The sequence below is a fragment of the Sceloporus occidentalis genome, unplaced genomic scaffold (assembly GCF_023333645.1).
Source record: "Sceloporus occidentalis isolate IW3139 unplaced genomic scaffold, rSceOcc1.0.p SCAF_3, whole genome shotgun sequence".
Lineage (NCBI taxonomy): Eukaryota > Metazoa > Chordata > Lepidosauria > Squamata > Phrynosomatidae > Sceloporus > Sceloporus occidentalis.
The window spans coordinates 68,626,312-68,651,959 of NW_028316983.1; the positions used below are offsets into that span (position 1 = coordinate 68,626,312).

Genomic DNA, 25,648 nt, shown 5'->3' on the forward strand with positions numbered 1-25,648 from the left:
AGACCGGCGGCGGCGAGAGCCCCTTCGGAAGTGGGAGCCCTGGAGGAGTCTGCTTCGGAGCCTCCTTTCCTTTTCCTGAGGAGGAGGAGGAGGAGGAGGAGGGAGCTGATCCTCTTCCTTCTGCTGCTGCTCCTTCTGGGACTCAAGGAGCCCCTCAGAAACTCTCCCCAAAGTTGAAAGACCGCTTGGCGTCTCCTTTGGGGGAGAGAGAGAGAGAGAGAGAGAGCCGGGCGTCCTCCTTTCCCCGGACGGGTCCTCCCTCCCCCTTCCAGGGATGTTCCCTTCCGAAGGAGCTGCTCCTCCTTGCCCCTGGGGCCCCGGAGGGCTGTGAGCTGCTCCTCCCTCGGCCCCCGAGGAGACCAGCAGCAGAAGGCCTCCCTCCCTCCCTCCCTCCCTCGCCAGCCCCAGAGACAGGGCCGGCCCTTGGAGGGGCTCCGGCCGGGCGCCAGGCACTTGTTGCGGAGGAAGGAGCCCTTGCCTTCGCCGCCCGGGGAAGAGGCCTCCTCCCAGCCACGGACCCCAGGGCCCCGGTCGGAGGAGAGCACGCCTGGCCCCTTCTCCTCTCCTCCGCCTCCTCCGCTCCCCCTCCTCCTCCTCTCCTCTTCCTCCTTTCCCCCTCCTCTTTTCCCCTTCCTCCTCTTCCTTCTCGTCCTTTCCTTTTCCTCTTCCTGTCCCCTTCCTCCTTTTCCTCTTCCTCCTTTCCTCCTCCTTTCCTCCACTTCTTCCTCCTACTTTCCTGCATTTCTCTCCTTCATCCTCTTTTTCCTCCTTCTCTTTCCTCCACCTTTCCTCCTCCTCTTCCTCCTTGGCCTTCTCCTCTTTTCCTCCATTCCTCCTCTTCTTCTTCCTCCTTTTCCTCCTCCACCTCCTTTTCCGCTTCTTCCTCCTCCTCCTCCTCTTCTTCTTCTTCCCCTTGCCTCTTTCTCTTCCTCCCCCTTTTCCTCTTCCTCTTCTTCCACCTCCTTCTCTTTTCTCCTTTTTTCCTCCATTCCCCTTCTTCCTCCTTTCCTCTTCCTCCTCCTTTCTTCCTTTCCTCATCTTCCTTCTCTTTCCTCCTCCTTTCCTGCTTTTTTACTTTCCCCTTCCTCCTCCTTTTCCTCCTCCTCCTCTTCTTCCTCCTTTCCTCTTCCTCCTCCTTTCTTCCTTTCCTCATCTTCCTTCTCTTTCCTCCTCCTTTCCTGCTTTTTTACTTTCCCCTTCCTGCTCCTTTTCCTCCTCCTCCTCCTCCTTTCCTCCTCTTCTTCCTCCTTTCTGCTTCCCCTTCCCCTTCCTCTTTCCTTCCCTGCAGGAGGGCCCTGGGGCCAGGTCCCTCAGTGCCGCAGCTGCTCTATGCTGAGCTCAGTGTGCGTTTCCTCTTACCGCGGGCGCAAATCCGGGAAGAAGCCCCCGTCGAAGGCATGCCTGAAGGAAGCGCTGGCCCCTGGGGAGGAGGAGGAAGCCCCACCAGAGAAGATCACCCTCAACGTCGGAGGGACCCGCCATGAGACCTACAAGAGCACCCTCCGGACCCTGCCGGGCACCCGCCTGGCCTGGCTGGCCGAGCCGGAGGAGGCCCCCTCATGCCAGGGCCAGCAGGGCCAGGAGGGCCACTTCGACGCCCAGCGCCGGGAGTTCTTCTTCGACCGCCACCCGGGCATCTTCGCCTACGTCCTCAACTACTACCGGACAGGGAAGCTCCACTGCCCGGCTGACGTCTGCGGGCCCCTCTTTGAGGAGGAGCTCACCTATTGGGGCATTGACGAGACCGACGTGGAGCCCTGCTGCTGGATGACCTACCGCCAGCACCGTGACGCCGAGGAGGCCCTCGACAGCTTCGAGAACCCAGAAAGCGGGACCCGGGGGGGCAGCGAGGAGGAGGAGGAGGAGGAAGGGGCCCAGGAGGAAGAGGAAGGGGTCCCAGAGAGAACCCTCCAGCGCCTGGGCTTCGAGGAACGGGGCCCCGGAGGTGGAAGCGGAGGAGGCTGTGCCCGCCATTGGCAGCCCAGGATGTGGGCCCTCTTCGAAGACCCCTATTCCTCCAGGGCAGCCAGGGTGAGTGGTCCTCCCCAGTCAGACCATGGGTTCCTTGTAAATGGGACTTACCCACACTGTTGAGGCCCAAGGATCCTCTGGGGTTCCTGTTGTCATTCCAATAGCTATACGGTGGTCTCGCCACCTTGGCAGCTTTGACATTTGTGGATTTGATGATTTGCAGATTTGATTTATATCTTCTCTCTAGGAATCTCTAGGTCCTCTAGCATAACTCTGCCAGACGGTGACCATACAGTTGTGCTGGAGAACCTAGAAGGTCCTAGAGAAACCACTTCTCTTTGTAGGCCTTTGTAGGCCCTCCAGCATGATTCTACGGTCAACATCTGCCAGACGTTGACCATACAATTGTGTTGGAGAACCTAGAAGTTCCTAGAGCAGTGGTCCCCAAACTTTGCCCTTTAAGAGATTTTGGACTTCAACTATCAGAAGCATTCAGCCATGTTGGCCAATAGTCTGGAATTCTGGGAGCTGAAGTCCAAAATCCCTTAAAGAGCACAGTTTGGGGACCACTGTCCTAGAGAAAGCACTTCTCTACACCTTTGTAGGCCCTCCAGCATGATTCTACAATCAACTTCTGGTAGATGTTGGCCATAGAGTTCCATTAATGGACCTGGAGATTTTGAGAGAGGTGTTCTCTCAGGTAAAAGTAAAGTTGTGGGGTTGTTGTTGTTGTTGTTGTTGTTGTTGTTGTTTGCTTTTTCAACATTCACATGGGTCCTTCACCCTTAATCCCAGCAAATGTGGTGGGACCACCATAACCTGCTTTCCCCCAGTCTGGGATTCAAGGTGGCTTACAAAACCTAAAACAGGTATAGCTTTAAAAACAATAATCACATCATACAAAAGTTTGAAATATAATTAAGTGATCAATAGAATGAAAGAAAGCTAAAAAAAGGCAATTAAGAAGGAAAAGAACTCATATAAACAGGACAACTCATTAGGAAAGGATATTTCCATCTCAGCAAGATGTTCTGGGTTGAGGATTGGTATAGTTGAGCATTGATAGGTGCCAGGCATGGGGCAGAGGGAGAAGGGGGGTAGTGGTTTGTTATTATTGTGTGTGTGGTGTGTTGTGTGCCTTCAGGTCCTTTCTGACTAGGGTTGCCATTTGTCCTGGAAAACCTGGAAAATCCTGACGGGACAAAAAAAATGTCCCCACCGGCTGGGCCTGTTAAAGCAGTTAATCTAGGATTTCTCCTTCATCATAACACAATGGTAGAAAAAGTGCAATGATGAATGTGCTGAATGTGTATAATAACATGCATAATTATAATAACTGGCATAATATGCCAAGTACTGTAGATGCCCGAATATGAGGGACTGGAATATGGCAACCCTATTTATGGCAGTCCTCAGGTGAACCTATCCTGGGGTTTTATTGGCAAGTTGCTTCAGAGGGTTGTGGTTTTTTTGACATGGTCATCCTCTGAGGCTGAGAGCATATGACTTGCCCAGTGAGTTTCATCCCTGCCAGTTCTTTGGGAACAGCTGGGTTTGTGGCCTCTTATTCCCCCCTCCTCCCCCCACAAATCCTGCCCCAGGCTTTTCTTGCCTACTTGGTTCTCTTGACCTACACTAGTTGCTTCACCCTTCTGTTTCCTCACAAAGTTCCTACCATCTCCCCACCCTCCTTGTGACCACCTTGCCCATCTTTGGCATCTGCTTTTGCTTCTCCTCATATGACCCTTTCTCCTGACTTTCCCTGACTGACATAGGGGACAGGGGATGTCTTTGTGTGCACCTTTCAGCATGCAGATGGGTGATTCTTTGCTTCCCATACACACCCTCATGATGTTATTCCAGCACCCAAACTCCAGTCCGTCATCACCATAGGACACAGCTGTCTGTCAGCAAGTGACCGACAGTTGGTCCTCTATGGCAGCATTAGAACAAGCTGCCACAGTACTGTGGCCTTCTGAGGGCCTCTTTGGATGCTATAGACATTTATTTTCCTCTTCTACCCACTCAATTCTAGATCTGACAGTTTTAGGAGAGCCCAATCAGAACTGGCTATTTTTACCTTCCTGTTTGAACTCATCTATATGTGCCTGGAAAAAGCTGCAGAACCTGAATCTTGCTTTTCCTCCAAAGTAGACAAAGGGACTGTGCAGACGGGCAGCCACCCATTTTTGCCCCAGAAGGAGGCCACAGCAAAAAGATGCCATGGCCTCCGAGGGACCAAAAAGAACTGGCTTCTGGGCAATTTCTTTTTATGTCCCCAAAGGGATGCTATTGACACACTTGTGCACCATGATGACGTAGCACAGTCTGGGTGCTGTGCCCTAGGGACGTCATCATGGTGCTCCCAATGTGCTATGATGGTGGCGGGTCAGCAGAACTAAGGCTCGGAGCATGTGAATGCTCTGCCTTAGTTCAGCCCTAGTACACAGTCAGGCCAGCACAAAGCCTGGTTTGTACTGCCTCTAAATCTGTAGACTATTGGGATTTACTCATGTGTTGGCTCACCATTCAAAACTGTTTCAGTGGGTTTCTTGTAGTTGGGAGTAACCAACACCGCTTAGGCACAAGTGTCCTGGGTTCTTGTTGTCATTACAGCATTTATAGCCTACTTTTTCCCCAGTCTGAGATTCAAGGTAGCTTACAAAACCTAAAACAGGTCAAGCTTTAAAAAAAACAACTACATCATACAAAAGTTAGAAGTATAATTAAGTGATAAATAGAATAAAGGAAAGTTAAAAACATGACATTTAAAAAGAAAAACAGCTAATATAAACAGAAAAACAGAACATCTCAGCAAGATATTCTGGGTTGAGCACTGATGTAATGCACCACAACATAAGGGTGACCCCTTTCCTTTTATTTGCACATGCATGTATGTACACGGAAGTACATCTGTGTGTATATGCATGAGAATGTTTATACATGAGTATCATAATCTGAGAGAAAAAAATTCTCAGTTGAGACTCAGAATATGCCCATTTCTTCCAGTATTATAGACTTGGAGAGGTGCCTTTGATACTGGGTGTCAAACAGTGCCATTGTTGTTGTTGTTGTTGTTGTTGTTGTTGTGTGCCTTCAAGTTGTTTCTAGTTTATGGAGACCCTATCATTACAATTTTTATTTTCCCCATCTTCCCTAACTCTCATTAGTAAAATGCAAGCCTATACTCTGAGGTGGTTGTGAGACTGTCCCGTTACTGTACAGTAGTAACTTACTCTTAATCTTTAGGATGATAACTTGCAGGAAGTTTTGTGATATCTACTACAGCTGCTTGTTTGTGGGTTTTAGAACAAGAAATTTAGCCTCATCCTACGTTATTCTCATTTAGACACATATAAAGAAACACACAAACTATCTTCACACTCATTTACTCTTGCATACAAATATTGTTCACAAACTTGCCTTTGTAATATAGGCATACACTCCTGCTTTTCTCCTCAAGAAACAGCCATATACATATCTCTTTCCTTAGTCACCTGGAATGTACATATGTTGCCAGATAGCTTTCTATCTCACAAGCATACATTTGGGATGCAAAAGAAGTGTTGGCATTTAGAGGTGTAAACTGCAGTTGTCCTGCCTTTTCACATCAAAATGTAAGCTAAAGTTGGAAGCAGTGGAATTTACTTCATCCAGCATATTTTCTTCCAGACAAGCTGATAATTTAGGCAGCCATATCCCCAAAAGATAAGTCCTGGAAATGGAATGACAGACCCCTTCTCGTGTCTCAAAGATTTTAGGGATCCAAAATCCCTTTCAGTTTATGAGAGCGTCCAAAATAGACTAACTATAATCGCCCTCCAAGGTTTTTCCACACTGCACCCTCTTGTCTCTCAGCTTCTCTTGGAAAATACTTCTCTTGTCCATTGACTTCAAGGAAGCCTGGTGGTGAGATCATAATAGCTGTAGTTTGGAAATTAAAAAGTTGCTCCAATTCTAATTGTTAATATCTAGTGATGTGGAAGATGGCTTTCCTTCTTCTCACAAACTTTCTTTATATGGCAACAATCTCACCTTCCTTCCCCAATAGCTTAGAGCCTGTTTTTCGCAAGGTGGGGGAGAGGTTTCATCTTGCTGGAAAAATCTGGACCAAGGTTTGGCTCTTCTTCATTTTAAAATTCCTTTACACCTGAATAATGGATAAGGATTATCCTCTTCTGTAAATGGGTGCAGTTCAACTGATTTCAAATTCTGGAGAAGTTCAACAAGACTATTTTAATTGGTACCATCTAAACTTCCAATATCTGTCCTTATAACATCACATGCTGGAGTTGAGAATGGTGTTTAAACAGTTCCTAAAATATAAATGGGTTGTCTTGGAAAATGGCTTTGTTCTTCATTAGCTGGTGCAGAACTAATCCTTTTTTAATGGATCTTTCATCTTACTATGAAAGAAAGAAACGCGAATTAAACAGCTTCAACTCTTCTTCTCCATCCCCACACTCATTCACATGCAGTATTTGCACAAAGATATTTCTGATTTTTGTTATTTGCTAGGCTTTGAACTTACTAAAGACTACCGTAGATGCCTTTTTCACCATGGGAGTAAACTGTTGCAGAATGGATTTTGTTTTATTAGTCCTTTTACATCAGAAGTAGCATCACTGGTCCTATAAAGTTTTGCTTTGCTTTATCTGCCCATCAAATATTTTATAAATAGTAGCTAACGTGTCCTGAATTACCAGGTTTAGGGAAAATACCTTAAATAATGTCAAGCCAGAACACCTGAATTTAATTTTTAAATAATGGACTTAGGTCTAGTGTGAGAAAACTTAGTTCTTCCAGATGATTTGCCCTACAGCTCAATTCAAACCCATCCAGCATAATAAGGTATGGTGGTAAAAATATCTGGAGGGCCAGATGTTCCACACCTCTGGTATAGCTCTATTGAACAGTTGTCATTAAGTGCCATCATGTTACTTCAACCTATGGTGGCCCTATGAATGAGAGCCCTCTAAATTGACCTGCTCAGGTCTTACAGACTGAAGACTGTGGCTTTCCTGATTGACTCTGTCCATCTTGTGTGCAGTTTTCCTCTTTTCCTTTTGCACTCCATGTTACCAAGCATTATAGAATCATAGAATCATAGAGTTGGAAGAGACCGCACGGGCCATACAGTCCAACCCCCTGCCATGCAGGAAATCCAAATCAAAGCATCCCCAGCAGATGACCATCTAGCCTCTGCTTAAAGACCTCCAACGAAGGAGACTCCACTACACTCCGAGGGAGTGTGTTCCACTGTCGAACAGCCCTTACTGTCAGGAAGTTCTTCCTAATGTTGAGGTGGAATCTCTTTTCCTGTAGCTTGCATCCATTGTTTCGGGTTCTGTTCTCTGGAGCAGCAGAAAACAAGCTTGCTCCCTCCTCAATATGACATCCTTTCAAATATTTAAACAGGGCTATCATATCACCTCTTAACCTTCTCCAGGCTAAACATCCCCAGCTCCCTGAGCCGTTCCTCATAGGGCAATGTTTCTAGACCTTTCACCATTTTAGTCGCCCTCCTCTGGACACGCTCCAGTTTCTCAATGTCCTTTTTGAATTGTGGTGCCCAGAACTGGACACAGTATTCCAGGTGGGGCCTGACCAGAGCAGAATACAGTGGTACTATTATTTCTTATCACCTTTTCTAGTGAGTCCTTTATTCTCATATGGCCAAAGTACACAACAACCTCCGTTTAGTTGTCATTGCTTCTAGGGAGAGTTCAGGTATGATTTGCTCTATGATCCATTCTTTTCTCTTTTTAGCAGGCCGTGATATCCACAGAAGTCTTCTCCAGCACCACATTTTAAAGGACTTGATTTTCTTCGTATCCACTTTCTTAACTATCCAGCTTTCACAACCATACATAGAAATGGGAAGTACAATGGCATGGACAATTCTAGCTTTACATTTCAGGATTTTGTCTAATTTATAGCTGCCTTTCCAAGTCCCAGTCTTTTTCTGATTTCTTGTCTGCCATCTCCATTCTACTCAATGGATATACTGAACAGCGAAAGCCAAATCTGTTGATTCCAGTTGGTTGCAAAGTTGAAGTCAATTTGGATTTTTATTTCTTATATGTTTAGCCAGCTATTGGTTTTTTTAAAAATGGAGAATGGGGCAGGTGTCACAGGGCATGATTAAGGCAAAGCTGTTGCGTATGGAGGCTTTTTTGTTGTTGATGTTTTGGAGTTGTTATTTACACCCAATTTTTATTTCAGTTTGGTGGGGCTGGGGTCTTTGAAAGAGGTCTTGAGGGATTTGGTGATCACAAGAAAAGAGCCTGGGACCACTTGCATTCTGTGGGATATAGTTATGCCACCCCAATTTTAATCGTCCCTGCTCTGCCTCTGTCTCCAGATAGGCTTCTGTTTTGCATAGCCCACTTACTATCCACGTCTCTTGACTCCCATGAATTGCTAGCCAGTTGACTCTCTCTCTCCTTTCCTCTCACATGGAGACACCCACCCACCCCTCTTGATGTAAAAAGGAAAGAGCTTTGTTCAGCAATACCAAAAGCTGTTAATGTACCAGTGTTTTGGCTGAAGCTGGCTAAATCCCTGGGATGACATCAGCCACAGTGTAGGAGTTCAGAAACAGGGCCAACCCTACCTACCACTTAAGTTAGTTGGTTGCCTCAGGCAACAGTTATAGGGAAGTGTCTGGTAAGTGTTGGAGAACAGAGCAATGTAGCCTGCCTTGCATCCCCTAAACTAGGCACTATTCCTGTTGCCAAAGTGAAAGTAAGCTTCCACTCATCAGTCCAGGCAGGCCACCTTTTTGTGCACTAAATAGTGTTGGGGCTCCAATCTGTTTGTTGCCTTTGTCAGCAAAATGTCTTTGATCAGCACCATTTGAACTTAGAAGCTCTTTCTTCACACCTATGCAGAAGCTATTTCCAGAACACAAAGCGGAGAATGAGACATGTTAATGACAGCATGTGTTTGTTCCTGAATTATACTAAATCAGGTTAGAAAGTTGCTTAGAGACCTCGTTGACTCCATATTAAATGCAGAAAAATCTTCATGGCTTGACTTTGGCTGTGGGAAGGGTCTGACTTAGAAGTAACAGCAGGAATCTGTGCTTTATGCTGGGAAGAAGCACTGCACCCCTGCAGTGCTGAACAAAGAAATGGCATGCTAGAGTCTCACAGAAACAGCTGTAATCATTAACATGAAACACTGCAGCAGGATGCTTAACAGAGGAGGGCAGAGTTAAATAACCTTAAATGAAAGCAGACCTTCCACCTCACTTTCTGTCAGCCAAACAGGCAGACACTAATTTTGCGTCCAAGAGCAGCAATCAATTACAGATTGTGTGAAATGTAAAGACCAGAGCTGCATTATGGGCAGAGGCCACCAGAAATTCATGCAGAGATTCTTTGGACCTAAGAGGACCCCATCACCTTCCCTGCCATCAGATGGCAGTTGGACTGACAATAGCAGAAATGAAAGCCTCTCTGGTGGATGGCCAAGAAGACAAACAATGGGGTCCTAGAGCGGACCAAGCCAGAGATCTCTCTGGAAGTCAAGATGACAAAACTGAGACTGTCATACTTCAGGCACATCATGAGAAGAGAGAACCCACTAGAAAAAGAACCCAATAATACTAGGAAAGCTGGAGAGAAGTAGAAAAAGAGGAAGGCCACATGCTCGATGGTTCGACTCTATTAAGGAGAACATGGTATGTGTTTACAGGAGCTAAGCAGTGATTGAAAGGGAGTCAAAATCAACTCAAGGGTAGGTAACAACTAACAAACAAAAATCAGATGAAAAAGACCTAGATCCAAATTGTTACGCACCCATGAAGCAGATTGAATGACCTTGGGTAAGATATCATCTCTCAATCTAATCTGTTCTCAGGGTGGTTATGAATATAAAAAGAGGTAGGAGGAGTAAAGTTCTATATAGGCCAGCATGAACTCATGTTTCAGTGGTCATTGTGGCTGTTCTTAACATTCCTTTCAGTATCATGTTCAGAGGATGGAAACATTATTACTTCTGATGTTTACTTTGTAGGCCAAAGAGCCATCCATGTCATGAACCACCTTTTACCTGCTAAGGTTGGCTTGTCAGCTGTGGACATCTTGGACCAGGATAGCCTCATTTCATGAATCCATTAGCTGGCAACATCTAGAGTACAACTACTGTAATGCACTGTAAATGGAGCTAGCCCTAAAGACAGGTATCTTGAAACATGTTGAGAGCCACGGAAGATGTTTCAACCACTTACTTCAACTCTGGCTGATACTTTTATTTGATAATTTGGCAGCCAGAGTTGAATTGGGTGGTTGAAACATCTTCACTGGCTCTCAAACTGTTTTGAGATATACTTTAAGATGAAGGCTTTGGACAGGTATGTGAAGTTTCCCTGGATCCCATATGAACCTGTCTCTTCCTTAAAATTTTATTAGAGTCTCTCTTCCTCTGGGGCCCCAGATATTTTAAGCTCATTAACTGCATGAGACTAAAATATTTACATAGGCCTGTTACAGACTGCCAAAATAAAGCTGCTTCGGGTCTCTTTGGAGGTATGCTATTTAAATGATGCATGCATCCTAAGAGTCCGGAAGCTGCACCAAAAGCTGCACTCCGGTGCTTAGGAATGGAGTGTGGCTTTGGTGCGACCTCCGGACTCTTAGGACCCATGCATCATTTAAATAGCATACCTCCAAAGAGACCCGAAGCAGCTTTATTTTGGCAGTCTGTAACAGGCCAGAGAGAACATATGTGGGTTTTTTCCTCATTCACTGTACTTGTTAGTGTCAGAGAAGGAGGGATTTCCTCCATTATGGCCTGGTGTCCACTGACAGAAACTTCTGTAGCCTTGCTCCACTTACATTTGTTGTTGTTAAAATGCACTTGTAACTTGCTTTTGCCAGTTTTGACATATGTTGACCCTAAAAATGAGCGATGCCTTGTTATTAACGGACACATTCAGGTCTTGCAAACTGAGTGCTATAGTTTCCTTTATTGCATCAACCCACCTCTAACATAGTGTTTCTCTTTTTCTAACATTTTCAACTTTATCTAGTATAATAATCTCTTCTAATAAATTTTGTATCATGAGATATTCAAAGTATGATTGTCTCAGTTTAGTCATTTTGGCTGCTGATGGTTTGCTCTTAAGAGCTATTTAATTGTATTTTTGGTGGCCCATGGTATCTGTAAAACTTTCCTTCCTCACCTCATTGCAAATTAATCGATGTTTTTCCTATCAGCAGTCATTCTTGTCCAGTTTTCATAGACATAAATTGGAAATACCATGGATGATTCTCACTTCAGTATTCAATGATATATCTTTTACACCTGATGATCTTACCTAGTTGCTTCATAGCTCCCCTTCCAAATATTGGTCTTGATCTGATTTCTTGACCACAGTCACCATATTAATAACTGAGTCAAGACATAGGAATATTTAACAATTCTGATGTCTTCTGATGTCTTCATAAGCTTTAGAGCTGTGTAGATCTTACCCTGAATGCACCAGACTGCCTCTGAAATTAATGGGGTTGTCATAAGTTAACAGGCAACTTGAAGGCACATGCTTTAGTTTAAGATCTACTGTGGTCATTATTTATAACAATACAGACCTAGAGCAACTACTAAGGAAGATGAAGGAAGTGCAAAGGCAGGCTTATTGTTGAACATAAAGAAAACAAAAATAATGACCATGGAGAATTTGCACAAATTCATCCTGGACTATGAGGAAATGGAAATAGTAAAAAAAGTTCTCATACCTTGGATCAAACATCAATCAGAGCAGGGACTGAAGTCAAGAAATCATAAGAATAAGAATGGGGAGGGCAGCTATGAAAGAACTAGAAAAGATCTTAAAATGTAAGGCTATACAACTGAGTGCAAAAGTTAGAATTGTACAATCCATTGTATTCCTTATTACCATGTATGGATGTCAGAGCTGGACAGTTAAGAAAGTGGATAGGAAGAAAATCAATTCATTTGCTATGTGGTGCTGGAGAAGAGTGCTGAGGTTACTATGGACAGCCCAAAAGACAAACAAATGGGTCCTCGAACAGATCAAGCCAGGAATCTCCCTAGAAGCCAAGATGACTAGATTGAGGCTGTCATACTCTGGTCATATAATGAGAAGGCATGGCTCATTGGGGGGTGGGGGGTGGGAACAATAATGCTAGGAAAGCTGGAGGGAAGTAGAAAGAGAAGACTGTATGCTAAGATGGATGGACTTTATTAAAGAGGTCACAGGTATGAATTTACAGGAACTAAGCAGAGCAATGGAGGACAGGAAGTCTTGGTGATGTCTCATGCATGGGGTCTCCATGGATCAAGATCGAGTCAAGGGTGGTTAACAACAAAAAATAGTCATCTGAAATAATGGGCAGCTAAATACCCTAAAGGCATCAGATCCCATCTGATCTTGGAAACTAATTGGGGTCAGCTCTGGTTGGTGCTTGGATGGAAGACCACCAACAAACACTGTAGGCTATGTTTCAGATGAAGCAACTGGCAAAACGTCCTCTTGAGTATTCCTTGCCTAAGAAAACCCTATGAAATTTATGGGGTTACCATAAGACGACAGGTGACTTGGAGGCACACACACACAAATTGAGATAATGGCATGCATTTTATCAGTCAGAGATCTGAGTAGAATTCCTTCCTAAGAGTCTGACTGGTATAAAGTTTTTAAATGAGCCTTGTTTCAAGCTGCTTTTAGCTGAGATTCTGGGCTGGATATTTAACTTTTTAATGGATGGGAGTAGTGCTGGATTTAAATGTTTTTTAAATTTTAAATTTAATTATACAGGAGAGTGCTGCTGGCTTGTAAATTGTTTTAAACCATTGGTTTATACAATTGTAACTGTACTGGAACATTGTTGTTTTATGCTTAGTTTAAATGTGAGCCCTCTTGTGAAAGCTTTGCCATAAAAAGCAACACAGAAGTATTTGAAACAAAGAAATTTAATTAAAGTGATTGTACCAAAGTACTGGGCCAGTTGCACCATGAAGCAATGTGGAATCAGAATTAGCCCTCAATATTCTTGGGTTTACATATCATCATGGCTGATGATCTAGTACAATGGCTAGATTTTGACTGGTGCTAAGCACTAGAATGTGAGACCACTGCATTTTGCAGTATGCTGATCACCGTTTAGTGGGATGGATGGGTGGCCTGATTTTCCAAATAAAGCATCCAGTACTTCTGAGGGAAATGTTATACTTGCATGTGCTGCATGTGTTTTGTTCCTGGAACATTCTGCATCTTATGAAACTACAGCCAAGAATATGAATTCTTTTTAGTATGGAAAAGCACCAAAATGTCATCAGTATAATATGGTATGCCAAAAAGCATTATAAAAGCAGGGCAAATTCTTTTTTTTAATGATTTTTTTTTAAAAAAAAATGGGGCTAAATCCAATTGTTAGTCCCAATTAGAATAGACCCACTGAATCAAAGGGATTTATATGAATGGTGACATATAAAATTCCACTCATTTAATGAGTCTGTTTTAGTTGAGACCAGTAATTAGATCTGGCTCCTCATTTTTCACTTTTACATCCAATTTTTATTTTCAGTTTCTTACATTAGCTCCTGATTCCTTTACATGTTTACTCATGTATAGTGAAGTCTTGCAAGTTCTCCTGTATTCAGCAGGACTTAATCTCAGGTAAACGTGCAGTTCTTTACATTGACTTGACAGTAAGCCTCAGAGGCCATACCTCTGAGTAGACATGCATAGTCAGGTACCTTTAGGACGGTGTTTATGTAGCCCCAGTGTTCCTTCAGAAAATAACCTGAGTTAAATTTAAAGCTGAATTAAAACATGTAAGTAAAATATTTACAATCTATGTTTTAGATTATTGTAATAATCTTGTCAACAGAACCAGATGATACTTGGTGAAGCATGCTGAATTAAAATATATTTTTGCTGTCAAAACAGAACTGGGAGGGGAGCAGGAAGTGGATTTACCAAATCCCATCTGATCTGAGAAATTAAGCAAGGTCAGGCCTGGTTAGAACTTGGAAGGGAGACTGCCTGAGATGACCAAGTGCTGTAGTCTATGTTTGAAACAAAGGAGATGGCAAAACCATCTCTGAATCTTCCTTCCTTAAGAAAACACTATGAAATTCTTGGGGTTGCCATAATTTGATAGGCGACTTGAAAAATACAGTACACATTAGATTATCATAAATATATCTGAACAGGTAACTTAGGTGACCTGTTTTGGACATTTGTTTCTTTATCAGCCAAAGTGAGCATTTATTTCCCTTCCATGGAGAGCAGAAAAATGTTCTACTCTCTAACTACAAGCCCTTTCAGAAAACTCCCAGATTTCAAAAGCAGTTTACTCTGCGACATGGGAAACTTGTTCAGGGAGAACAAACTTAAAACATCTTTGGGGTTGTTGAATAGTTGATTTTTTTTTTTTTTTAACCAAGGATCCTCCTTGCTTTAGGTTGCAATCTATAACCACTTCCTTGGGAGTAAACCAGGGTGAATAATGTATTGTCTTCTGGTTGTTGGTGCCATCAGGCCTGGTCATTGTAGCCAATAATGAGGGTTGATGGGTGTTAAAGCCTAACAACATCTGGAGAGCCTCCCTTTCCTTGATGATTCTTTTAAGTGGGTTATCTTGTGTAACATCTTTGTTTGTGCTCAGAGAAATCTAACATGTTCTCATCCAATCTTCTTGTTTCCAAGATAGGCTGCATTGCCAAAGATTTTGGATTATTCTTCTAGGTAGAAAGTTGAGAACCAATATTTCTACTAATGTAGTACCAAGAGAATAGATGAATTACCAAATGGAAAACTTGATTTAAAGCATTAGTTTTCTTACTGACTGAAATTCTTAGAGATTTGTTCCAACTCTTTATGAACTAGAAAATAGCCCATCATGCATTTGTATTACCTTTAATTCCTGCCTTGGGTTGTGTGTGTTTTTAAAAACTTTTTAATCCTTTAATTCCTGTCTTGTTTCCAAACTAAAGCACAAAGGAAGATGATCATGAATGGGACTGAAGTCCAAGCAAACATAAACAGTACCAAATCCAAACAAAAATCCATTAGTGATACCTTTATTGGCCGACTGAAATGCACAATATACTTGTTGCAATCTTTCGAAGCTCCATGGGCTTTTTCATCAGGCAATATGTTACAAACCAAACCGGGGGGGGGGGGGGGGATTGGAGATGTTAGATGCCTGCATGTTGTTTCTTTTGCAGGCAGGCTCCCCCTCCTGTCCATGCAGCAATAGGGAGATTTTCAAAATCCAGAAAATTTAAAGTCTATTTGCATCTCAACAGGGACCCCTCTTTGACAATCCAATATTAAATGATTCTATTGATTTTGGTTTGGATTTGTTAAATGGCCAACACAGCTACCCCTTCATATAAACAATGCCAGTTGGGCAACTGAGATCCTTTGGTTTATTTATTCTTAATATCAGTGGAATGTGTTAAAACTGGCCTTTGGGATGCAGGAGAAATCAACAGTTACAACAAGTTGCTGAGACCACCTTGTTTAGACCTTGCCTGACTTGGGAACAAGGGTCATCATCAACATTAATATCATGGGAATTAATAGTGGTAGACCTTCAAAAGTAGCATAGCAAAGTAGGCTGATTTATACTATGCACATTTACTTGGGGGGGGGGGATCCCATTAATTTCAGTGAGGCTTACTTTTATGTTTATGTGTATATGAACATATTGTGGATACTTACATTAGGCCAACCATAATGGCATAATATTCCTTGTGCTAGCTTTCAAACTCACAAACTTCTTCATCAGGCAAAGATGGGGAAAAACATGTTGGGGACTGTGATGGTGTTAAGACTCCCACAGCCTACAAGATGCATTGAGGTGGCATAGAGCCATTGGGTTGTGGACAACTTTTATAGTCCACTCCAGGGATGGGAAACTGCCAAGTGTTATGGGGACTGTATGTGCCCTCCATGGGAATTTGGAGAACCACACCACCATATCATATCATTCTTAATTGGCCCAAAATAGCAACCCACACCACCCAGGGGTTGCCATTTTAGCCTCAGGAGCGGTGTGTTGTTGTTTTTTGAAACAGAAACTCATCTGGATTTCACTACCTGTTGTTTATTTTTAATGTGGCCAAAACCTGAGGCTATTTCCCCCCAAAAAAAATTTCCCCAGCACCGGTGGGGCTTCTGGAAGGCTTGGCGTTTCAAAAATGGCCTTGTACACCACAGCCTACCCATGAGCTTCACTTTCCTCACTCTTATTCTGCTCACACCTTTCCTTAATGGCATCTCAAAGACTTTGTTGTTGTTGTGTGCCTTCAACTCATTTCTGATTTATGGTAACCCTAAGGAGAACCTAGGGTTCTTAGGGTTTTCTTGGCAAGTTTCTTCAGAGGGAGTTTGCCATTGCCATCCTGTGAGGCTGAGAGTGTGTGACTTGCCCAAGGTCACCCAGTAGGTTTACAGGGCTGAGTGGGGATTTGAATCCTGGTCTCCGGAATCATAATCTAACTTTCAAACCACTACACCATATTGACTTCACCTACATGACTCTAACTCCATCCCTTTCCCTGCATTTTTATCGACCATCTCTGCCTGATGAAGAAGCTTGTGAACTTCAAATGCTAGCTAATATTGTATCTTTCTGGTTGGCCTAATAAAGGTCTCACCACAATTATTGATTTGAATTATAGTCAACATAGCTACCACTTCATTTGTCTATACTGGTTCAGGATGTGAGGAAAATTAAAAGTAGAAAGTGTTGACAGTGATAAATGTGTGTGGTTGGAATTAAACATTCCCAATTTAAAAAATCCCCCATAACAACATTTCCCAAACGGGCAACTATATCCACCTATTGCAGTAAACACAAAAAGGAGTCCTTGGCACTTTACAGATGAAAGTGTTTACTGTAGCTTGAGCATTTATGGACTGTAGCATATTTCATCAGATGCATGAAATGCTTGGCAAATCCACTTGCAGGATTGGATTATATACAGCAAGGTAAGAGGAAAATTAAAAGTAGAAAATATTGACAGTGATAAATGCATTATTAATGCTGGCCTTTCACCAAATTGTTGCTGATAGCACAAACATCGTGGCACTTGGTAAGCCAATTAACACATGTAGCGTGATAAGAAACTTGGGCCATGATGTAATCATGAAAAGTAGAATCCTTCCAGGGAAGTCATTTTGTATTATACACTGATGGCCCACAGTGAACCAAGAAAGGAGACGAAAATACTCATATAATATGTGTAAATGACAATACCAAACAAGTCTTTTGATCAGAGCTATATCTCATCCCAGTTCAAATCAAGCGTGCATTTTAATTCTGTCTTCTTTGTAGTGATTAATAAAGGCAGATGAAAAAGAGGGAGAAAGAAAGTGTATTTCAAAGCTTGTCACATCTCTTTTTTAGATTGTTTTTCGTCTCCCATGGCCTATTCATTTTAACCACTGAGCTTTTCCCCTCTTCCCCTCCAGGTAATTGCTTTTGCCTCACTTTTTTTCATTCTGGTGTCCATCACCACATTTTGCTTGGAGACACATGAAGCCTTTATCATCACTGTGAATACAACTGAGATGGTGGTGGATGGCAACACAACACGGATCATTGTGGCGCAAAAGATGGAGACAGAGCCTATTCTCACTTACATTGAGGGAGTCTGTGTCCTGTGGTTCACTCTGGAGTTTCTTGTGCGCATTGTTTGTTGCCCAGATAAATTGGTCTTTGTTAAAAACCTTCTTAATATCATTGACTTTGTAGCCATCTTGCCCTTCTATTTAGAGGTGGGTCTCAGTGGCCTGTCATCCAAGGCCGCACGGGATGTGCTGGGTTTCCTGAGGGTAGTCCGCTTTGTCCGGATCCTCCGGATCTTCAAGTTGACCCGCCATTTTGTGGGCCTTCGGGTGCTGGGCCATACACTCCGGGCCAGTACCAATGAGTTTCTCCTTCTCATCATCTTCCTGGCTCTGGGAGTTTTGATCTTTGCCACCATGATCTATTATGCTGAAAGGATTGGTGCCAAGCCATCTGACCCAAGTGGTAGTGAGCATACCCACTTTAAGAATATTCCTATTGGATTCTGGTGGGCAGTGGTGACTATGACAACACTGGGATATGGTGATATGTACCCCAAAACCTGGTCAGGAATGCTGGTGGGAGCACTTTGTGCTCTGGCTGGAGTCCTCACCATCGCTATGCCTGTCCCAGTAATTGTCAACAACTTTGGAATGTATTACTCCTTGGCCATGGCTAAGCAGAAGCTCCCAAAGAAGAAGAAGAAGCATATACCTCGCCCAGCTCTACTTGACTCTCCAACATACTGCAAGTCAGATGACAATTCCCCCCGCAACAGTATTAAGAGTTTTAACATCCCCTTGGCATCAGCAACAGCAGCAGGGATGGTGGAGAGAAAAAGATCAGGTGAGATATTAAGACTCTGGGCTCAGCAAAATCTGAGCAGGAGAAATGGTGGTAGGTATCTCGGTGCAGTTAAACTATACCTTATGGAGACTCAAAGGTAAATTTTCTATCGCATGTATCTCACTCTGAGTGGGAGATTCTGAGAGCTATATTCCAAGACAGTAAAGTTTTCAAGCTTAATCCCACCTTTAGATCACTGCTGCCATGATAATATAGTTGAAAGGGGCACAAGGACCATCTAGTTCACCCCCCCTCCTGCCATGTAGGGCACTTCAGAAAGATGTCATGACAGAAAGATGGCATTCTAACCTCTGTAGACCTCCAGAGAAGGAGAGGCAACCATTCTCTAAGGCAATATGTTCCACTGTCAAATAGCTCTTACAATCAAGAAGTTCTTTCTAATGTTTTTGCAGAATCCCTTCTCTTGTAATTTGAATCCATTGATTTATGTTCTAGTCCTGGAACAGCAGATTGATAGTAATAAAAATTGACTCAAACCAGCAATGGAATACAGCTCCAGATCCTCTGGCCAGTAATGTAATACAGAGCCATTGGCAATAATCTTTGAGAACTCCTGGAGAACAGGAGAGGTATCTTCAAAAAGGGGGAAAAGGAGGATCCCAATTATTATCGTCCAGTTAGTCTGACATCAAAACCAGGAAAGATTCTAGAGCAGATCATTAAACAGAGAGTCTGTGAAAATCTAGAAGGCAATTCCATAATCACAAAATGTCAACATGGGTTTCAGAGAAACAAGTCATGCCAAACAAATCTAATCTCTCTTTTTTTGATAAAATTACCGGTTTGGTAGATGAAGGCAATGCTGTGGATATAGCATATCTTGATTTCAGGAAGGCCTTTGACATGGTTCCCCACGACATTTCTTGCAAACAAGCTAGTAAAATATGGGCTTGACAAAGTAACTGTTGCATGGATTTGTAACTGGTTGACTGGCCTAACCCAAAGGATGCTCAACAATGGCTCCTTTTCATCCTGGAGAGAAGTGACCATTGGGGCCCCACAGGGTTCTGTCCTGGGCCCAGTGCTATTCAACATCATTATCAATGACTTGGATGACAGAATTGGGGGCATACTTATCAAATTTGCAGATGACACCAAACTAGGAGGAGTAGCTAATACCCCAGAGGGCAGGATCAAAATTCAAAATGACCTTAATAGATTAGAAAGCTGGGCCAAAGCTAACAAAATGAATTTCAACATTTTGAAAGGTACTGCACTTAGGGTGGAAAAATGAAATGCACAGATATAGGATGGGTGACACCTGGCTGAACGAGACTACATGTGAAAGGGATCTAGGAGTCCAAGTAGACCACAAATTGAACATGAGTCAACAGTGCGATGCGGCAGCTAACAAGACCAATGAGATTCTAGGCTGCATCAATAGAAGTATAGTGTCTAGATCAAGAGAAGTAATAGTGCCACTGTATTCTGCTCTGGTCAGGTCCCACCTGGAATATTGTGTCTAGTTCTGGGCACCACAATTTAAAAAGGATGTGGAGAAACTGGAGTGTGTCCAAAGGAGGGCAACTAAAATGGTGAAGGGTCTGGAAACCATGTACTATGAGGAACGAATTAAGGAGCTGGGGATGTTTAGCCTAGAGTAGAGAAGGGTAAGAGGTGATATGATAGCCCTGTTTAAATACTTGAAGGGATGTCACATTGAGCAGGAAGCTAGCTTGTTTTCTGCTGCTCCAGAGACTAGGACCTGGAGCAATGGATGTAAGCTACAGGAAAAGAGAATCCACCTCAACATTAGCAGGAACTTCCTGACAGTAAGGGCTGTTCGACAGTGGAACACACTCCCTCTGAGTCTGGTGGAGTCTCCTTCCTAAGATGTCTTTCAACAGAGACTGGATGGCCATCTGTCGGGGATGCTTTGGCAGGGGGTTGGACTGGATGGCCCTTGTGGTCTCTTCCAACTCTTTGATTCTATGATTCTATGATACGGCTGGTTGCTATATTCTGGGAGGTTGCTGTTGTTATTAAAGTTTATTTCTGTAGTGCTCTAAATTTACACAGCACTGTATATAATATAGTAATCAAGTAACTTTTCCAAGTTCTGGCCATACCTAGACTATATGGATAATGGGCCTTCCTCCTGTGCAATGATTCATCATTTGAACCTTTCTGCACCAGAAAGTATCTGAGGGTATTTGGCACCCCAAATTTAGTCCCTAATTATCAGAGTTTGGAAAGTAACTTTTCAAAACCAATTAGTTACAATTATATCCCAAAGACATCCTCAGTAGTTAACCATCATGATTACAACAGGTTTTTTTACTTGCTTGCTTCATAGAAAGATCCAGTAACATTTTTGGAAAGATCATCGATTCAGTTGTGTGAGATCCCATGACTTTGGAGATCGGGGTTCGATTCCTCGCTTGCCCATGAAACTCACCGGGTGACCTTGGGCAAGTCACATGCTCTCAGCCTCAGGGGATGACAGTGCCAAACCTCTGAACAAATATTGCCAAGAAAACTCCTATAGGTTTGCCTTAGGGTCGCCATCAGTTGGAAATGACTCGAAGGCATACAGCAACAAGTATCAGATCTCAGATGATCCAGCACTTGAAGCATGTGGTACTCTTCCACTCTTATTTAGTGAGGCTACCTCACTGTAATGGTAAAAGTAACTAAAAGTTACAGTTGCACTACAAAAGGACTGACGTTTTACCTTGTTGAGTTGTAACTGTCATGTGGTGTATTTATACCTTTAATACTGGGAATGGAATTAATTACAAGTAGCAACTGATTGCAAACATGGTTTCCAAATTGTGCTAATTATACATCATAGTATGTGTGTGCCTGTGTGAAGCATGAAAGGTGGAATTAATTGATGCAGGTAATTTATTCTTGGTTCCTGCTGTGCCTTTGTTTGTTTGTTTGTCTGTTTCAGCAGTTGGCAGTTGTTAAGCTAGCTTTATAGTTGCTGCCCAGGGCTGGGGCTCTCCTGGGTTTCTTATTGCAGACTCCTGGCTAGCAGTGGGAAGTGCTTTGGGACTTTCATAGGAAGCCTAAGTGTACAGCAGGCTTTAAAGGGGTAGAGAGATTGCACTTTCTCTGTTTCTGCAGGAAGACAGGCAAGACTTTTATTGAAGAGCTTTCTGGTAAATGACTCCTGAAGAGACTAGTGTGTGTGTGTGTGTGTGTGGGAGGGTGTGTTTGTGTGTATGGATGTATTTGCATCTGTAATACAGAGAGCATTAAAACAATGGGATTGGCACACTATGCATCAGCTGAAGACTTAACTTGAATGCCTTCTCTCCTGATTTGGATTGTATAAAGTACAGAAAAAGAAAAAGTTGCAAGTTCAAGAAGTCCTTAGCTTGCCCTCAGTAATATCTGCTTACAAGATGATGATCATAGTCTGGTGTTGGTGGTGGTAATCATGATCATAATAAATGTTATTATTATTCCTCATGTTACTAGGCCAATTAAGCTTTCAGGCAAATAGGCTCAATAGCAGGCTAATTGCAGCCATTGTCAAGTGATCAACTTTTCCACCCAAAAGAGGGAACTTGGTTGTACACTAGCTGTATTATCAGTAGAAAGGTGGAGTAAATAGGATGCAGCAAGTATAACTGACACTGACTGTCCTTTTTGATGAAATCTGCTGCAAGGAATCTAAGAACCTATCTCCATGATAGTGCTGTTGGCTATATTTCAGAGGAAGGAGCTGACAAAACAACCTCAGATTCCTTGCCAAAGAAAACCCTAGGAAATCCACAAGGTTGCCCAAGTTGAGAGGTGACTTGGAGGAACATACACACACAGTTGACCAGTTCACTAGCATTATTTTCTTCAGACATGGACTGAGGCAATGCTATGAGATAATTAATGCACTGGAAAAACAGAAAGATCTAGTCTAGCACAGATGTGTCCATACTGGAATAGTATGACTGGCATGTTACAAAATGGCATTTTATTTGTCTATCTACTGTGATCTGTGGCCTTTGGTGCTCAAATATCAAGTAGCTGATACAGAAAACTCCAGTTTCTGCAAAAATGATATAAAGGCATCACCAAAGTCTTGACACTTGATGCTTCTGCTTACATTTTCTGTAAGCTTCTTTTTAAATAAGTGTGTATCATAGGACTGAAAGACATGGTACACTCTCTTTTATGTAATGTTCAGCATTTAGTAGGTTCACTTTGCTGTAATGGTGAATGAGCTGAATGCAGATCCCCAGACAAAAAGATGATATTCCAGGATTGTGGCCAAATTCCCAGATGGCTTAAACTGCTGGAACTCAGTACAAGAGCAGCTGTGTTGCCTCCCACAACAATGAACAATTTAAAGATACAGAGCTCAGAAGAATTTACTTTTTTTTTTGGAGTCCAGCTCCCAGAATCCCCTAGCCATTGTATGGCTGCCAGATTGGGGGAACTAGTCAGAACAGGTAATTTTCCCAGGTTCTGCAAAGGTATATGAATGATTTGCAACCTAGGGCCTAGTTTCTGTAGCCATCATACATAACTGCTACCCTAGTGTCAAAAGACAGTTTCCCCCCTCTGCACTGCTTGTTGTTGTTGTGTGCCTTCTAGTCATTTCTGTCTTATGGTGACTCTAAGGTGAACCTATCATGGGGGTTTCTTGCCAAGACTGGTTCAGGAGAGGTTTGCGATTGCCATCCCCTAAGGCTGAGAGCATGTGACTTGCCCAAAGTCATTCAATGAGTTACACTGCTACCTCTTTACAACTTTTGTTCACTGTTAGGCAACATATTCTCCCAGGAAACTCTTCAATGCCTTTTCAACAAGTGCTTGTTGATACAAAAGAAACTTCTTGTATTTGTGGCTTCACATATCCTTCAAAAGACAGGCAAGTAAATCCCGGGGGAAGCTGTTAAACTGCTCCCTGAAGCAAAATGCTACGTAACTGTTATGCTCCTTGAGATCCCTGAAGCAGTCATGACAGCAAAGCAAAGGCTAACATCTGGGGAAGTTCTTTTTTACTGTACAGAATGTATTTGGTAATGTTAATAATATCAATCAATACTGTTAAATAAACATGTGGCTAACATCTTCTAGGAAAGGAAACATTTCCCTCAAATTCATTGCCACTTCATTTCTCTTCTGGACAGAGTTTGTCATCCAACAAAGCAGGGGAGGTCAGTAGAAAAAGAGCCAAGCAATGAAAGCTCCCCAGTTGGGCACAGTGATATACAGTGGCCTCACACACTGGCGTAGCGTCAAGGTTCTTTGGGCAGGAATAGAAACTTAACTGTGCCAACATGTTCCAGTATGTTCTAGGAAAGCAAGCAGCAAGGAGGTCTGGTTTTCTCTTGTCTCAAATACTGATTTCCCCCCCTCCTTTCTTTCCCAAGATACCAAGCAGAATGGTGATGCCAACGTGGTGCTGTCTGATGAAGAGCAACCTCTTTCGTCACCACATGAAGAAGAGCAGCCCATGAGGAGCTCCAGTACCAGGGACAAAAACAAGAAAGCAGCCACCTGCTTTCTGCTGAGCACTGGAGATTTCTCTTACACTGCTGATGGTGGCATCCAGAAAGGTATGAAGGAGACCGTGAAATGTGTGCCAGGGGATGGAGGGAAGGTTGTAGATAAAGCAAACAAGAGATATTTGTGAGGCAGGATTCTCCCATGTAAAACAAATAGAACAGGGAAGGAAATACTCCTATTTTTAACTGGTTGTCCCTGCTCTTTTTATGTCTATGGTGAGGTGGTCAGCCTGGGACCCAGGGAACAATTATATAATTTTTCTATTTATTTATTGCATTTGTATGCTGCCTTTCTCCCCTGAGGGACCCAAGGCAGCTCACAGATAAAAGCATTTAAAAATCTCAGTAAAATTCAAAACAATCAAGATTATCTACACACAATATAAAATCACATTAAAATACACAGATGTTAAAAGCATAATTAAAACCCACATGTTCCATAAAAACCACTCTGATATGAATTACATACTAAATGACTTCTTAAATAAAAAATGTCTTGGCTTGCTGATCAAAAGCAAGCAGGGATTCTCCCAAAAGTAAAAAAAAAAAAAAGGCTGATTTTTCCACTTTCTGTGAGGTTTATTTTCACATTAATGCTCAGTGCCCCTCATGAGTGTGAATATGATCCTGCTTTTGTGGGATTTTTCCTGGTTTTAAATCCCATTTTTGCATGGGATTTAGGCACTTCGCTTCCCATGTGATAAATTCCATTGTCTGGCTTGCAACCCAGTTGTGCTCATTTGTAGTGTTCTCGTACTATATCAATGCTACTTACTTTTACTCTCAGCTTGGAAAAGTTAACATTTTTCATTGCAGTGCCCAGAATCTGGCTAAGGGATTATGGGTGTAACAAAACAAACAGAAAAGTAACGTCTCCTCATTCTGGTTTTATGTACCTTAAAACTCAATAGAAAAGAGAAGTCAGGCTGACCCCATCCTGTAGGCAAGCTGTCAGAATGACTAGAAAAAGAGATAACTAGATTAAAGGTTTGTGAAATGAACATCATGGATAAATCAGTGAAAACATATATCACCCAGTATTATTTTAATCAGTGGGCCTAAGTACCCTAAAGGCACCAGATCCTGTCTGATTTGGAAGCTAAACAGGGTCAGATCAGGCTAGTACCTGGATGGGAGAATGCCAATGAATATCAGGTGCTGTAGTCTATATTTTAGAGGAGGAACTGGCAAAAACCACCTCTGAGGCCATGTCTGCACAGGCCAGAATATTCCAGGAGCAGCTCCACAGTCCCCCTGTTACCTTGCCACTCCAGAACAATGCAAGACAGCTGATTGTACACGTGTCCTGCTGTGCAATGTCCCCTGCCACCGCTGGCACACATCACTCCCTCTGAGGTAAAAGAAAGTGTTGCTGGCAACCTTGTTCTAATCTCAGGAGTGACTTCACCAGCAACAGTGGTGGGGGGTGGGACACATTGTAAACAGCTGCCCTGAGTGGCTCTGAAGGGCTCCAGAGCAAAAGGTGAGTTTTTAAAATCTTTGTTAAGGGTATACATCAAGTTCAGTGTTGAATGGGCATACATCGTCCAAATAGTTTGCACAAGAATTGGAGATCAGGCCTTGCATCATCTGGATTGATCGCAGTGAGGAATGGGGGAAGATATGTTATTTGGCCCATGTGGATATGGCTTGACTATTCTTTGCCTAGGAAAACCTTGTGAAATTTATGGAGTCACCATAGGATGACTTGATGGTGGGTGCACGCGCATGCACACACACGCACACACACACACACACACACAATTTTAATGTCAAGCAATGACAAAGGAAAAA

At 42.9% G+C, this 25,648-nt stretch overlaps 1 protein-coding gene across 2 annotated transcripts in view; it reads left to right on the forward strand.

The window, feature by feature from the left end:
• The first annotated feature begins 211 nt into the window (after window positions 1–211).
• KCNC4 (potassium voltage-gated channel subfamily C member 4) overlaps window positions 212–25,648 on the forward strand; it is an 85,969-nt gene continuing 60,532 nt past the window's right edge. For both annotated transcript variants that reach the window (XM_089514876.1, XM_089514875.1), the window contains exons 1-3: window positions 212–2,031; window positions 17,429–18,371; window positions 23,720–23,905. In XM_089514876.1, coding sequence (XP_089371002.1) covers window positions 1,330–2,031; window positions 17,429–18,371; window positions 23,720–23,905 — 1,831 coding nt within the window. In that variant the 5' untranslated portion in view covers window positions 212–1,329. The remainder of the gene's footprint in view (window positions 2,032–17,428; window positions 18,372–23,719; window positions 23,906–25,648) is intronic.